Source organism: Sus scrofa, chromosome 2, assembly GCF_054392235.1.
Source record: "Sus scrofa isolate SSC_HxYL_T2T_F1_AM1 chromosome 2, Sscrofa_HxYL_maternal_Yorkshire_Landrace_v2.0, whole genome shotgun sequence".
In the NCBI taxonomy this organism is placed as follows: domain Eukaryota; kingdom Metazoa; phylum Chordata; class Mammalia; order Artiodactyla; family Suidae; genus Sus; species Sus scrofa.
Genome location: NC_139384.1, coordinates 44,690,941 through 44,703,562, shown reverse-complemented (window position 1 = coordinate 44,703,562; position 12,622 = coordinate 44,690,941). Strand labels below are relative to the sequence as shown.

The 12,622-nt window shown below is 48.7% G+C and overlaps 1 protein-coding gene across 5 annotated transcripts in view; it reads left to right on the top strand.

Moving 5' to 3' along the window:
• Positions 1-12,622, top strand: part of OTOG (otogelin) — a 93,419-nt gene that overhangs the window by 29,464 nt on the left and 51,333 nt on the right. For all 5 annotated transcript variants that reach the window (XM_085011823.1, XM_085011824.1, XM_085011826.1 and 2 more), the window contains exons 23-28: positions 1,039-1,192; positions 5,529-5,636; positions 7,630-7,768; positions 10,202-10,336; positions 10,637-10,783; positions 11,040-11,159. In XM_085011823.1, the coding sequence (XP_084867949.1) occupies positions 1,039-1,192; positions 5,529-5,636; positions 7,630-7,768; positions 10,202-10,336; positions 10,637-10,783; positions 11,040-11,159 (803 nt within the window). The remainder of the gene's footprint in view (positions 1-1,038; positions 1,193-5,528; positions 5,637-7,629; positions 7,769-10,201; positions 10,337-10,636; positions 10,784-11,039; positions 11,160-12,622) is intronic.

Genomic DNA, 12,622 nt, shown 5'->3' with positions numbered 1-12,622 from the left:
GTCCCCTGGACACCCTGCCATACTGCACGGCTATCCTCTTCCTGGCTCCTTTCCTGGTCCCTCTGGGGCCCTTCCTCTCACCTTATCATGCCTTTTTAAAAAAAGGGTTTTTTTGCCTTTTTTTGGAGTGGGGGGCACACCTATAGCACATGGAGGTTCTCAGGCTAGGGGTTCAATCGGAGCTGTAGCCGCCGGCCTACATCACAGCCACAGCAATGCCAGTTCTGAGCCACGTCTGCAACCTACACCACTCATGGCAACGCCAGATCCTTAATCCACTGAGCAAGGCCAGGGATCAAACCCGAGTCTTCATAGATGCTAGTTGGGTTCGTTAACCACTGAGCCACGAAGGGAACTCCCTTATCATGCCTTTTGAAAGCCAAAGTGGCTTCTCTCCATTATATAGGAAAGTTCGAGATAATAATACTTTATAGAGTGTTATTGCAGGACTGAATGAGAAAACGCATGTGGAGGGTTCCTGTCATGGCTCAGCGGAAACGAATCTGACTAGTATCCATGAGGACGCAGGTTCGATCCCTGGCCTTGCTCATTGGGTTAAGGATCTGGCGTTGCCGTGAGCTGTGATGTAGGTTGAAGACTTGGCTCAGATCCCACATTGCAGTGGCTGTGGTGTAGGCCGGCGGCTGCAGCTCTGATTCAACCCCTAGCCTGGGAATCTCCATATGCTTCAGGTGCGGCCCTAAAAAGCAAAAAAAAAAAAAGCATGTGAAAGGCCTGGAATAGTATCTAGTGGAAAGGACATGTCCAGTAACTGGTGCCGATGGTGGTTGGCCTATTGTGGGACAGCACATACCCCTCCCGCCCACTGTGACATGTGTCTGGGAACCCAAGGACTGACTCAGGAGCAGCCAGGGCATGAGAAGGCATCTGAGCCCCATCTCTGCCTGCATCCCCCAGATGCTGGGTCCCAGGTCTCCCTGGCCACCCCTGCCACCCAGAAACCCACCCAGGTCCAGGTGTTCCAAGCATCCTGTTGAGTTTCTGGGCTTCTCCCAGCACCAGCCTCTTCCCTTCCAGCTGCTGCCTGCCCAGCGGGCCAGGTCTTTGTGAACTGCAGTGACCTGCACACTGACCCAGAGCTGAGTAGAGAGAGGACATGTGAGCAGCAGCTGCTGAACCTGAGCGTGCCAGCCCGTGGCCCCTGCCTCTCGGGATGCGCCTGTCCCCAAGGGTAAGTATCCATGTTGTCATGGGTACCCACTGCCAAAGGCTGGCAAAACCAGGGACCACAAGGTGGAGTGAGAGGCAGGACAACCTCACACAGCCTTGAAGGGGGCACCAGCTCAGGGCTGGCCAGCGACAGCATAATGACCAGCAAGGAGTCTGAGAAAGAGCAGAAGGGAGGGGAGTCAAGCTGGAGTGGAGCCTTCCTGCCTCTATTTCTCACCAGCATGTGACCTTGGACAAGGAAGGGGCCTAGCCCCTCTGAGGCTCAGCTCTTCAGCTGTAAAATGGGAATAATAATAATATCTACCACCTCAAGGGGTTAAGTGATATGTTGAAGGGGAGTCACTGGGTAGGGGTGGGACACACCCTGGAGGTCCCACCGGCAGAAGACCATGAGAGAGGAAAACCCATGTTTAGGGAGTTCCTGTCGTGGCACAGTGGAAACAAATCCAACTAGGAATCATGAGGTTGCAGGTTCAATCTCTGGCTTCACTCAGTGGGTTAAGGATCCGGCGTTGCCATGAGCTGTGGTGTAGGTCGCAGATGTGGCTCGGATCTGGCGTTGCTGTGGCTCTGGCGTAGGCTGGCAGCTGTAGCTCCAATTAGACCCCTAGCCTGGGAACTTCCATATGTGGCAGGTATGGCCCTAAAAAGCAAAAAAAAAAAAAAGCAAAAAAAGAAAAAAAAGAAAAAAGAAAACCCATGTTTAGCTCTCAACCTCCATCCCTACAAAATGCTGACTAGGTGGAGGGCTCTGGCCTCTGTAACACTTGAAAAACAAAGTCCACCCAGTGCAAACAGTCTCCTCCTGGGTGCCTCAGACATTGCCATCAGAGCTGGGTGACCTGCATGAGCTGAGTTTTGTGGGGTCCCTTGTGGGGTGTTTTGTATGCCCAGGTGGCGGCAGGGACCCAGCACCCCGCTCTGCCAGCTCTCATTCCGATGCTGGTCTTGCTTCAGATCTAGGTGGAGAAAACAGTTGGGCTTGGCTGTTCTGGGCTGTGTCCTTCCACTTGAGCAGAGATCAGGCCCGGCAGCCAGAGGACATGAGAAGGCAGTCAGGGCCTCTAGGGTGGGAACAGACAGTTGGAGTTTTATTGTTTGTAATAAACACCTTGATATAATGATCTCCAAGCTCAGAGCATCCTTGGGAGCAAGGAGAGGAAGATCCTTATTCCCATTTTGCAGATGAAGAAATTGAAGCCAAGGGTAGGGTGAAGGGAATTGGTCTGTCTGCCCAAGGGTCCATAACTCAGAACCAACTCTGCTTACTCCAAACCTTGCCCTTTGGCCAGAGCATGCCGCCTCTTGTGAGGCCTGGGGTCTGGTCCCCTACACAAAAGTCATAAAGTGGGTTATGCACCTGCGCTTGCCGTTTCCCAGGCAGGGGCATCCACAAGGGATCCTGGTGAGGTCTGGAGGGATCCTAGGCCTGAGACTCTGCATTTCTAACAAGCTCCCGGGAGGTGTCACCATGGCTGGTCTTGGGACCACATTTTGAATGGCAAGATTCTAAAGCCATGTCCAACATAAGGGATAGTTTAACTCAGAAGATCCCAAAGCCAGAGTAGGGATCCCTTTTCCATCTCCATGCTCCGAAGGTAGGGGAGGAGGTGAAGATCTCTAAGGGCTGGGTGATCTTTGTCAAGTTATGTGACCCCTTGGGCAACAGCTTTCTTGTCTGTGAGGCTGTTTGCAGGACGGGTCTGAGCAGGAAGTCCCCAAATCCGCTCCCTCCGCTCCAGGCCTCTCAAAGGTCAACCCAGATCCCGGCACTGTGCCAAGAGCATGCATGGTCTAGAGGGCTGAATTCTTGTCACTAGCTAGGTGACGTCGGACAAGTCACTTAATGTTATGAGCCTGAGTTTGCACATCTGTGAATGGAGGGCCGTAGCACCCACCATGAGGGATTCTTGTGAAGTTTAGCAAAGAGGACGCTGCAGGGAGCCAGGCACTGCCCGCCAAGTGCTCCAGAGAAACCTGTCCTCTACCTTTTCGTAGCGCTGATGCTCCATCATCTCTTGGGGTATTTGCCCTAGCGGCTCATGTGCTGTATCAAATGCCCCATGAGGAGCTTATACACATTCTGTAGGGGCTTGTCAAGGGGGAAATTGTTACAGTGTCAACGTGTAAAGGAAGGGCAGGCATTCTCTTGGGTGCTGGGATATGGTCCCTAACAAGCCCCGCCTGGGACCTTCCTGGCCCAGGTCCCTGGGCCCCTCTCCATGGTGTTTCTCAGAATCTCTGGCTGTTGCGTATTGCTTCCAGGCCACTGCAGGGTCTGGGGCTGTACTGCTGCAGATGCCTTTGAGTCTTGGTGCTGAGCCAAGCGCCCCGGGCTATGGGTAGTGCAGCACAGTAGTTAGGAGTACAAACTCAAGTCAGGCCTGAGTTCCATTCCACCCACCCCTACTCACTGGGTGAATTAGTTACCTTCCCCAAGGCTCAGTTTCCTTATCTATAAGATGGCACAGAGCAAGCGTGAGCTTTGCTTGTCTTCAAATCTTCAAATCCCATACATTGGCGAGTAAGCCCTGAGGAGGGGATCTGGACAGAGAGGGTCCCTTAGCAGGTAAGGAGAGAGTGCTCCACAGATTGAGGGCACTTTGAAGACAGAGGTCAGAGCGCCTCTCTGCCTGTTCCTGTCTGCAGTGGGCACAGCGAAGGTGCTAGGGATGTGGGCAGGCCTGTATAGGGCCAGAGGGGAGCAATGGATGGTGGGCAGCAGGAAAAGACCCCCAGGACGTGGCAAGAGACAGGGAAGGTGGTGAGCCAGCCCCTTGCTGGTGTCTGATGCAATTATAGGGAAAGAAGAGGCAAGAAACCAATATTTACTGTGTATCTGCGCGCTAGGCAGTGTGCCCAGGTCTATAATTAAATTCTCGTAGTGACCTTGGGAAGAAGGTGTCATTATCCCCATTTTATGCATGAAAAAACAGAGGCTTAGAAAGGTTAAGTGGCTTCAGGTAGAACATTGAGGATTGAGCACATGCTTTTTTTTTTTTTCCTGCTTCCTCCCACAACTGTAATGAGAACATGGTTTTAATTTGTATTTCCCTAATGACTAATAGGGAATACGTTTTCTCGTGCTGTTTGGCCATTCGTAAATCTTCTTTTGTAAAGTGTTCATTCAAAAAGTTCCCTATGCCTCAGGTTGCAGCTGCAGTATGGGTTTGATCCCTGACCTGGGAACTTCTGCCTGCCACAGGTGTGGCAAAAAATAAATAAATAAATAATGTGTCCATTCAGGTCTTTTACCCACTTTTTAGTTTGTTAATTTTTAAAAAGCTGAGTTGCAGAAGTTCTTAGTATTTCTGGATGCAAGGCCTTTGTTGGGTGTATGTGTTGCAAATATTTTTCCCCATTTGTAGTTTATTCATTTACTTCATGTGCCTTAATATGTCTAAAAACTTCTAATGAGCAGAAGTTTTAAGTTTTGGTGCCGCCTACCTTATCAGTTTTTTTCTTTTTGATTAGTGCTCATTGCCACTGTTACAAAGATAGTCTTATGTATTTTCCTCTAGGGGCTTACAAATTTTGCATTTTCTTTTGAATTTATAACCTATCTAAAATCATTGCTCTGCATATGCTATAAAGTGGAGTCATTTTGATTTATTTTTTTCTGACGGATATTCAGTGGTTCTAGCCCTATTCTTTTTAAAAAAAGACTTTCCTTTCCCTATTGAATTGTTTTGACATCTTTTTAAAAAAATCAATTGACTGTATAAAAATGGGTCTATTTCAGGACTCTTTATTCTGTTCCATTGATCTATTTGTCTATCTTTAGGCCAGCATCACACTGTTTTCATTTCCAAAGCTTTATAGTACATCTTGAAATCAGAAACTGACTGTGCTCCAACTTCGTTCCTTTTCAAACTTTTTTTTTTTTTTTTGGCACTTCTGGGTCTTTGAATTTTCATGTAATTTTAGGATAAGCTTGTCAATTTCTACAAAATGTCCTCTGGGATTTTAAATAGGATTGCGTTGAATCTAGAGGTCGCTTTGGGGTGAACTGACTTCTTCACACGAGTGAGTTGACAAGTACAGTATTATTGCTCCATTTACTGGGCCTTCTTTAATGTCTCTCTTCACTGTTTCACGGTTTTCACCTAAAGGTTTTTCACATTTGTCATTGAATTTATTCATGGATGTTCATGTTCATTCCATCTAAGTTGTCAAATTTATTGGTTTGATATTGTCCATCATATTCTATTTTCCTGTTACTATCTGTAGGATCCAAAGTGATGTCTCCTCTTTGCCTGGGGAGAGCTCTTTGTCCTCCAGAGGTGGCAGATGTGGGAAAGGTACTCTCCTGACCCCCTGCCTCTGTGTCCTTGCAGCCTGCTCAGACACGAGGATGCATGCTTCCTGCCAGAGGAGTGCCCGTGCACGTGGAAGGGGAAGGAGTACTTCCCTGGGGACCAGGTCATGTCTCCCTGCCATTCCTGGTAAGTGAGGGCCCACCCAGGCCCTGGTTTTGGTTGGGAGCGAGGATGGACATGGGCCGTATGATTCTGAACAGAATTAAGCATTGGCTTTCAACCATGTTCACATTTGTGTTGTGTGTCTGTGTGCTCTAGAGGGATTTGCCTATATGCACAAATGTAGGCATAGAAAGGATTTGGGGGGATGGTTTTTTTTTTCTTTTTCTTTTTTTTTTTTTTTTTGGTCTTTTTAGGGCAGCACCTGCAGCATATGGAGGTTCCCAGGCTAAGGGCTGAATCAGCACTACAGCTGCTGGCCTACACCACAGCCACAGCAATGCCAGATCCCAGTCTCATCTTTGACCTACACTACCGCTCATGGCAATGCCGGATCCCCAACCCATTAAGGGAGGCCAGGGATTGAACCTACGTCCTCATGGATACTAGTTGGCTTTGTTTTGCTGAGCCACAATGGGAACTCCTGGGAGGGGGCTGTGTTTGTGAGCATTTACATGAATGTGGGTTTGTTCAGATGTGTATATGAATGTGCGTATGTGTGTATTTGTAATCATGATGATGTGGTTGCACATTTAGACAGATGTAAGTGTAGACACATGTCCAAAATGCATAGACTGCATATGTGCATGTATATGCACATGCATGTATATGAAAAGATGAGCAGTCATAATCCTGAATATGTTAGCACATATGTACAGTTATGAATTTGTGTACGTATCCAGCTGGGTTTCTGTATATTTGTGTACACCTATATCCGTTTAGTGTGTGAGGACATGAATGTGCAAGGTGCGTGAATACATTGGATGTGCCTGTTTCTATTTACATGCGGCTGAACATGTATGTAAGATAGACTTTTGTGTTTCCCCATGAATGTCTGCATGCTTATGTGTAAGAGTGTGTACGTGAGGATAGTTGCAGACTGTATGCACATTAATATCAATATACATATGTGACATCCCAAAGCCCAACACACTCAAAACTAAACACCTGATCTTCCCCCCCAGACCTGCTTCTTAGTCAGCCTTCCCCCTCTGGATGGAGGAAGACTTCATTTTTCCAGTTGCACAGACCAAAGCACCTGCAATCATCCTTGAGTTCTCTCTCTTCCCAGCTTCATCCAAGCTGCCTGCAGATCCTTTTGGTTCTACCTTCAAAACAGATCCAAAATCTGGATCTCTTTTCATTCCTTTCCCTTGTTATCTCGCTCTGAGCCACCATCATCTCTTTTCTGAGTTGCAGAATAACCTCTCAGCTGATCTTTCAGCTTCCACCTTCAGGGCCCTTCCACTTAGACTCAGCACGGCAGCCAGAGTGGAACATAAAGCAAAGCATGTTATGCCCAGAATTAAATCCTCCACACACCCCCCTCTGTCACTCCTAGCAAAGCTACGCCTCTTACCATGGCCTTCTTGGACCTCCAGGATCTGCACCTCTGTTCCCTCCCTGAATTCCTCCTCTCCCCCTACACTCTCCCTTCTAGCCATATTGTCTTTCTGCATGTTCCCAGGACTTTTGCAAAGGCTGTACCCTCTGCCAAGGACGTCCGTTCCTCTTTCAGATGTGCATATACTTACTTTTCTCACCACCATTGATTCCCTGCTCACATGTTTCTCTGTCCTTCTTATTTGAAATTGCAACCTACCCTCCAACACATTCTCAGTCCCCTTTATCTTGCTCCTTCCTTTCAATAGCACTCATTACCTTCTATAGTGTTTGTTGAATGAACAAACGATTGGAATGATAAAAGGTATGGATGTGGGAGTTAAATAGATCTGGACTCAGTCTTGGCTCTGTTATGCACTGACTTAACCTCTCGGAGCCCTAGCATCTCCTGCATACAATGGGAACCTGTTGGTGCATCTGTTGGAGATGGACGATGTTTGTTGACCCCCAGCTCAGGGGCACATGGTGGGCACCTGATGGGCAGTGGCTCTCTCGTGGAGGTTCAAGGTGGGGGTGGGGGCGTGCTCTGTGAGGTGTCTAGGTGCGTGTATTTCAGTGTGTGCCAGCGCGGCTCCTTCCAGTGCACCCTCCACCCCTGTGCCTCCACCTGCACGGCCTATGGTGACCGGCATTACCGGACCTTTGATGGGCTCCCGTTTGACTTCGTGGGAGCATGCAAAGTGCACCTGGTCAAGGTGAGTGCCTGGGTGTGTCTGCACAGTCGGCTCCATGGGGTCTCCAGGCAGTTGAAGCTGATGTTGATGCATGATTGGATGGGCGGGAGGATCTTAGCCCTGATGTGAGGCTCTTGAGAGACTCAAAGACATACTGAGGAGTAAGATCCAGGTGGACAGAGCCTACCAGTCATAAATATCCCACTGCATGTCCACTCATCATTTTTACCTTGCCACCTTAGGTCCCAGTGGTTTTTCTGTCTTTAATAGTATAAGTGGGAGTTCCCATCGTGGCTTAGCAGAAACAAATCTGACTAGTATCCATGAGGATGCAGGTTCAATCCCTGACCTTGCTCAGTGGGTTAAGGATCTGGCGTTGCCTTGAGCTGGGGTGTAAGTTGCAGACGTGGCTCAGATCCTGCATTGCTGTGGCTGTGGTGTAGGCCAGCAGCTACAGCTCCAATTTGACCCCTAGCCTGAGAACCTCCATACGACATAGGTGCAGCCCTAAAAAGACAAAAAAAAAAAAAAAATTGTATAAGTGTCTGCTTTCTGGTCCTTTGTCATATGCCTGATGACCCACCAAACCATTTTAAAGTATTATTTCACTTTATTCTTACAGCAGTCCACAAGATAGAATTTATTGCACCCTTATTATTGATGGAACAACTTGGGCTTAGGGAAGTTGGTACCTTACCCGAGGTCACACAACTAGTAAGTGACAGAATTGGGATCAAGTTTGAAATCTAACTAGAGGAGTTCCTGTTGTGGCGCAGCAGAAACGAATCTGATTAGGAACCATGAGGTTGCCGGTTCAATCCCTGGCCTCGCTCAGTGGTTTAAGGATCTGGCATTGCCGTGAGCTGTGGGGTAGGATGCAGATGCAGCTCGGATCCAGCGTTGCTATGGCTCTGGTGTAGGCCGGCAGTTGTAGCTCTGATTTGACCCCGAGCCTGGGAACCTCCATACGCCGCAGGTGCAACCCTAAAAAGACAAAAAGACAAAAAAAAAAAAAAAGAAAAGAAATCTGCCTAGAAAGTGTGCTTAAGGAGTCATATGTTAAAGCCATCTGCTCACCCAGAGGAAAAGGAATGGTGATGTGGGGGTGGCACGGTAGAGGCAGGATTCTCTCCAGAAGGAGAAAGGGGTACCAACAGGGCAGGTGGGAGGGTGGCCCAGTCACATTCAGAGGCCTTGGTTTTGCTAAGGCCCTGTCCATCTCATACAATAGGAAGAGGAACAGTAATAGTGATGATGACGATGCTAAATCTTTCCTGGAATAAGTTCTATCTATGGGGCAGGCACTGTGCTGGTTGGAGTCTTTCACATAATTTCAGTAACTCTGTAAGGCAAAGATTATTAACCCTGTTTTATTTTACTTTTTATTTATTTAAAATTATTTATTTATTTATTTATTTATTTTTGCCTTTTGTCTTTTTTTAGGGCCGTACCAAATGGAGGTTCCCAGGCTAGGGGTCGAGTCGGAGCTGCAGCAGCCGGCCTACACCACAGCCACAGCAATGCCAGCTCCAAGCCGCGTCTGCGACCCACACCCCTGCTCACAGCAACGCGGGATCCTTAACCCACTGAGTGAGGCCAGGGATCGAACTCGCAATCTCATGGTTCCCAGTCAGATTCTCTCCCGCTGCACCAACGGCAGGAACTGCTGATTTTACTTTTGAAATTTCAAAGGTTTCTCACGCTCTCCACTAACATTTAAAATGATGTAGAAGCCTATATTAAAAATAAATACATCTTTTCACAGCTCTTCTGTTCCTATTCCCTGCTGAATAAGCACTCATAACGGATTTCAACCCTTCAAGATCATTTTCCGTGAGACAGACCGACCAACAGACGGACAGACAGACACACACATTTTGTTTAGTTTCTATGATTAGCATCACTTTTATCACTTAACATTATACTTTGGACATTACCACATAGAGTCAGTCAATTTTTCTTCTTTCTGTAGAATTCCACAAAAAGGATGTGCTGTCATTCATTTCATTATTTGCCATTGATGGACATTTAGGTTGTTGTCCATATTTAAGTGCTCAGTGAATACATGTGTGGCTATGTCTATAGGCTCTTGGAAGCGGAATGACTATAAAAGTTAACACTTACCCTCCAGAAAAGCCTTACATTACCGTCTTCAGTGTGTGTAAGACAGTGCCCCTCTCTTGCACTCCTGTCAACACCAGTCAACCTTATTGTACATTCATTTATCCATTCATTCTTCAGATACTTTTTAGAGAGTCCCCACATGCTTAACACTGTAGCAGGTACCCAAAAAAAACCTGAGCTTCAAGGAACCGAAGTAAGTTGTCCACAGGCACACAGTGCAGATGAAGTAGAAGTGGGTTGAAAACCACTTCAGCGTCCTTGTGCCTCTACCCCATGCCTTTCAGCAGAATCTCTTCTCTCCCTGGTTTGCACTAACTTCTTTCTCCTCAGAGCACATCAGACTTCAGCTTCTCTGTGATGGTAGAAAATGTAAACTGCTATGGCTCTGGCATCATCTGCAGGAAATTTATTTCCATCAACGTAGGGAACTCGCTCATCATCTTCGATGACGACTCCGGAAGTCCCGTAAGGCTCAGAGCAGACGAAGGTTGTGTGGACAATTCGCTGGTTAACAAGGGCCGGGGGTGGAAGAGGGCTAAGGACTGGTTTCCTTACCACGGAGCTTCCTCATGGAGCCCTGGAGTCAGCATCCCAGATTGAAGTCCTTGGCCAGGGTCAGGCACCCAGAGGCCAATGTCAGGGCATGAGGGGGGCAGAGATGGCAGGGAACTCCTGGGGGCTGGGCAGTGACTTGCAGCCAGGCTCAGCTGAGCCAGGTGCCGGGAGACACTCTGACCTTGGGAATGGCCACCTCTGTTCCCCTAGAGTCCTGAGAGCTTTCTGGACGAGAAGCAGGAGGTCCACACCTGGCGAGCAGGGTTTTTCACGCTGGTGCATTTCCCACGGGAGCACATCACCCTCTTATGGGACCAGAGAACCACGGTGCACATCCAGGCTGGGCCACAGTGGCAGGTAGTCACATGAGCAGTGACCCTCTCAGTCTCTGTGCTCCTGCCTAGATGGAGCCAAGCCACTGAGCATCCCTGCATGAGCTGTACCCTTGCCAAAGAGCCAGGAGCACCATGCCTTCTGTCCCTCTGCCCCATCCTGTTCTGGGCCCCTTCTCCTCTGACTCTTCTCTTGCTCTGCATACTGTGACCTCATGACAGACTCCTAGGCTCGTGGTCACCCTGGGGCCCCTGCAGCTGACCATTCTCTCTTCTTTCAGGGCCAGCTGACAGGACTGTGTGGGAACTTTGACTTAAAAACCATCAATGAGATGAGGACCCCGGAGAACTTAGAGTTAACCAACCCCCAGGAGTTTGGGGGCAGTTGGGCTGCCGTCGAGGTAAAGCCTTTTCAAGCTGGCTCCCTCCCCTCACCCAGATGGGCCCGGGTCAACCCTGAGAGAGCCTGGCTGCAGGTCAGGGGCGGGGGCCACTGGTGTGAGGCTGATCTTGCAATTGCTCTCTTGCCCCTGACCCCGTGTCCCGAGCCTAGACTCTGTGCTGTGGCCTGAGGACACGCACCATCCCGCCTCATGAAGCAGACCCTGGCTCAGGTCTGGTGGGAGGGCTGGGGCTGGGAAGGAGACAAATCACTGTCCTGGGAGAGATGAGCACCTAGTAGAGACAACGAGGCTTATTGAAGCATGACCATCTTACCCATCTCTGTGCCCCCAGTGCCTGGTGATAGGTCTGGCACAGAGGAGAGACCAGGAGAGACCCACATGGGTTGAGGCAATCAGAGAGGGCTTCCTGAAGGCAGTGGGACTAGTGCAATACTTGAAAGATAGACCATGCATGAATGGATGAATATATGGAAGAGAAGGTCTCTGAGAAGAAGGATAATATTAGCAGCAGCAGACATGACGGGGGGTGTCTTTGAGGTCTGGGAAATGTCTGACTGAGGATGCCAAGCTGTGAGCTATGGGGGAAAGAGCACTGAACTGAGTGCAGGAGACCTGGGTTCTTATCTTAGATCATCCAGTGACTTGCTGAGTGACCTCGAGTAAGTCTCATCTTCTCTGTGGTCCTCTGTGAAGTGAAGGGGCTTGGAGATGGATGGTGAATAGACTTCATCTCCTGCGACAAAACTGATCAGTCAGATGAGGCTGCCTGGGAAGCTCTATTGAGAAATACCAACAATTGTGTCAGGTTCAGCAGGAAAAGCTGATTGATTAGTTATGTCTGCCATGGGTGCTGCCTTAGAGAGTGGCATGAGTGTTACATATTTGGCTTTCCTGGCCTGGATAATCTGAGGTTCCTGATCCTCTACTGGGGAATAGAGAGAGATACACCTGCATACACTTAAGTCAAGGGAACACTTAAACATGGCCTGGAGCTCAGTGAAATCCTGAGGTGGGACAAGGCTGTTCTCAAAAGCCTCTGAAAAGTATGGCCTACCTCATTCCATTTTAGAATGAGTGACCAACATTTATTACCCCTCCCCATTGTTATTTCTCTCTTGATAATCCCATTGGGCATACCCTGGGATTCTAGTGACAGTGTAGGCATAAGGGAGGAGGTTCAGCAGACACTAGAGAAATCTGTGTGAGTTCACTACGGCTGTGTCTATAACTGCAGACTTAGCAGCATCCTTCCACACACACGTATTATCTCACAGTTTCTGTGGGTCAGGAGTCAGGGCTGGACTCAGTTCTCAGCATAGGGTCTCACAGGCTGCAGCCAAGGTTCCAGCCATTTCAATTGGGAAGGGACCTGCTTCCCTGCCCACTTGTGTGGTTCTTGACAGCCGTTCACTGCAACCAAAGAACTGATAGCTTCCGTTTGGGGGGGAGCTGTTGACCTA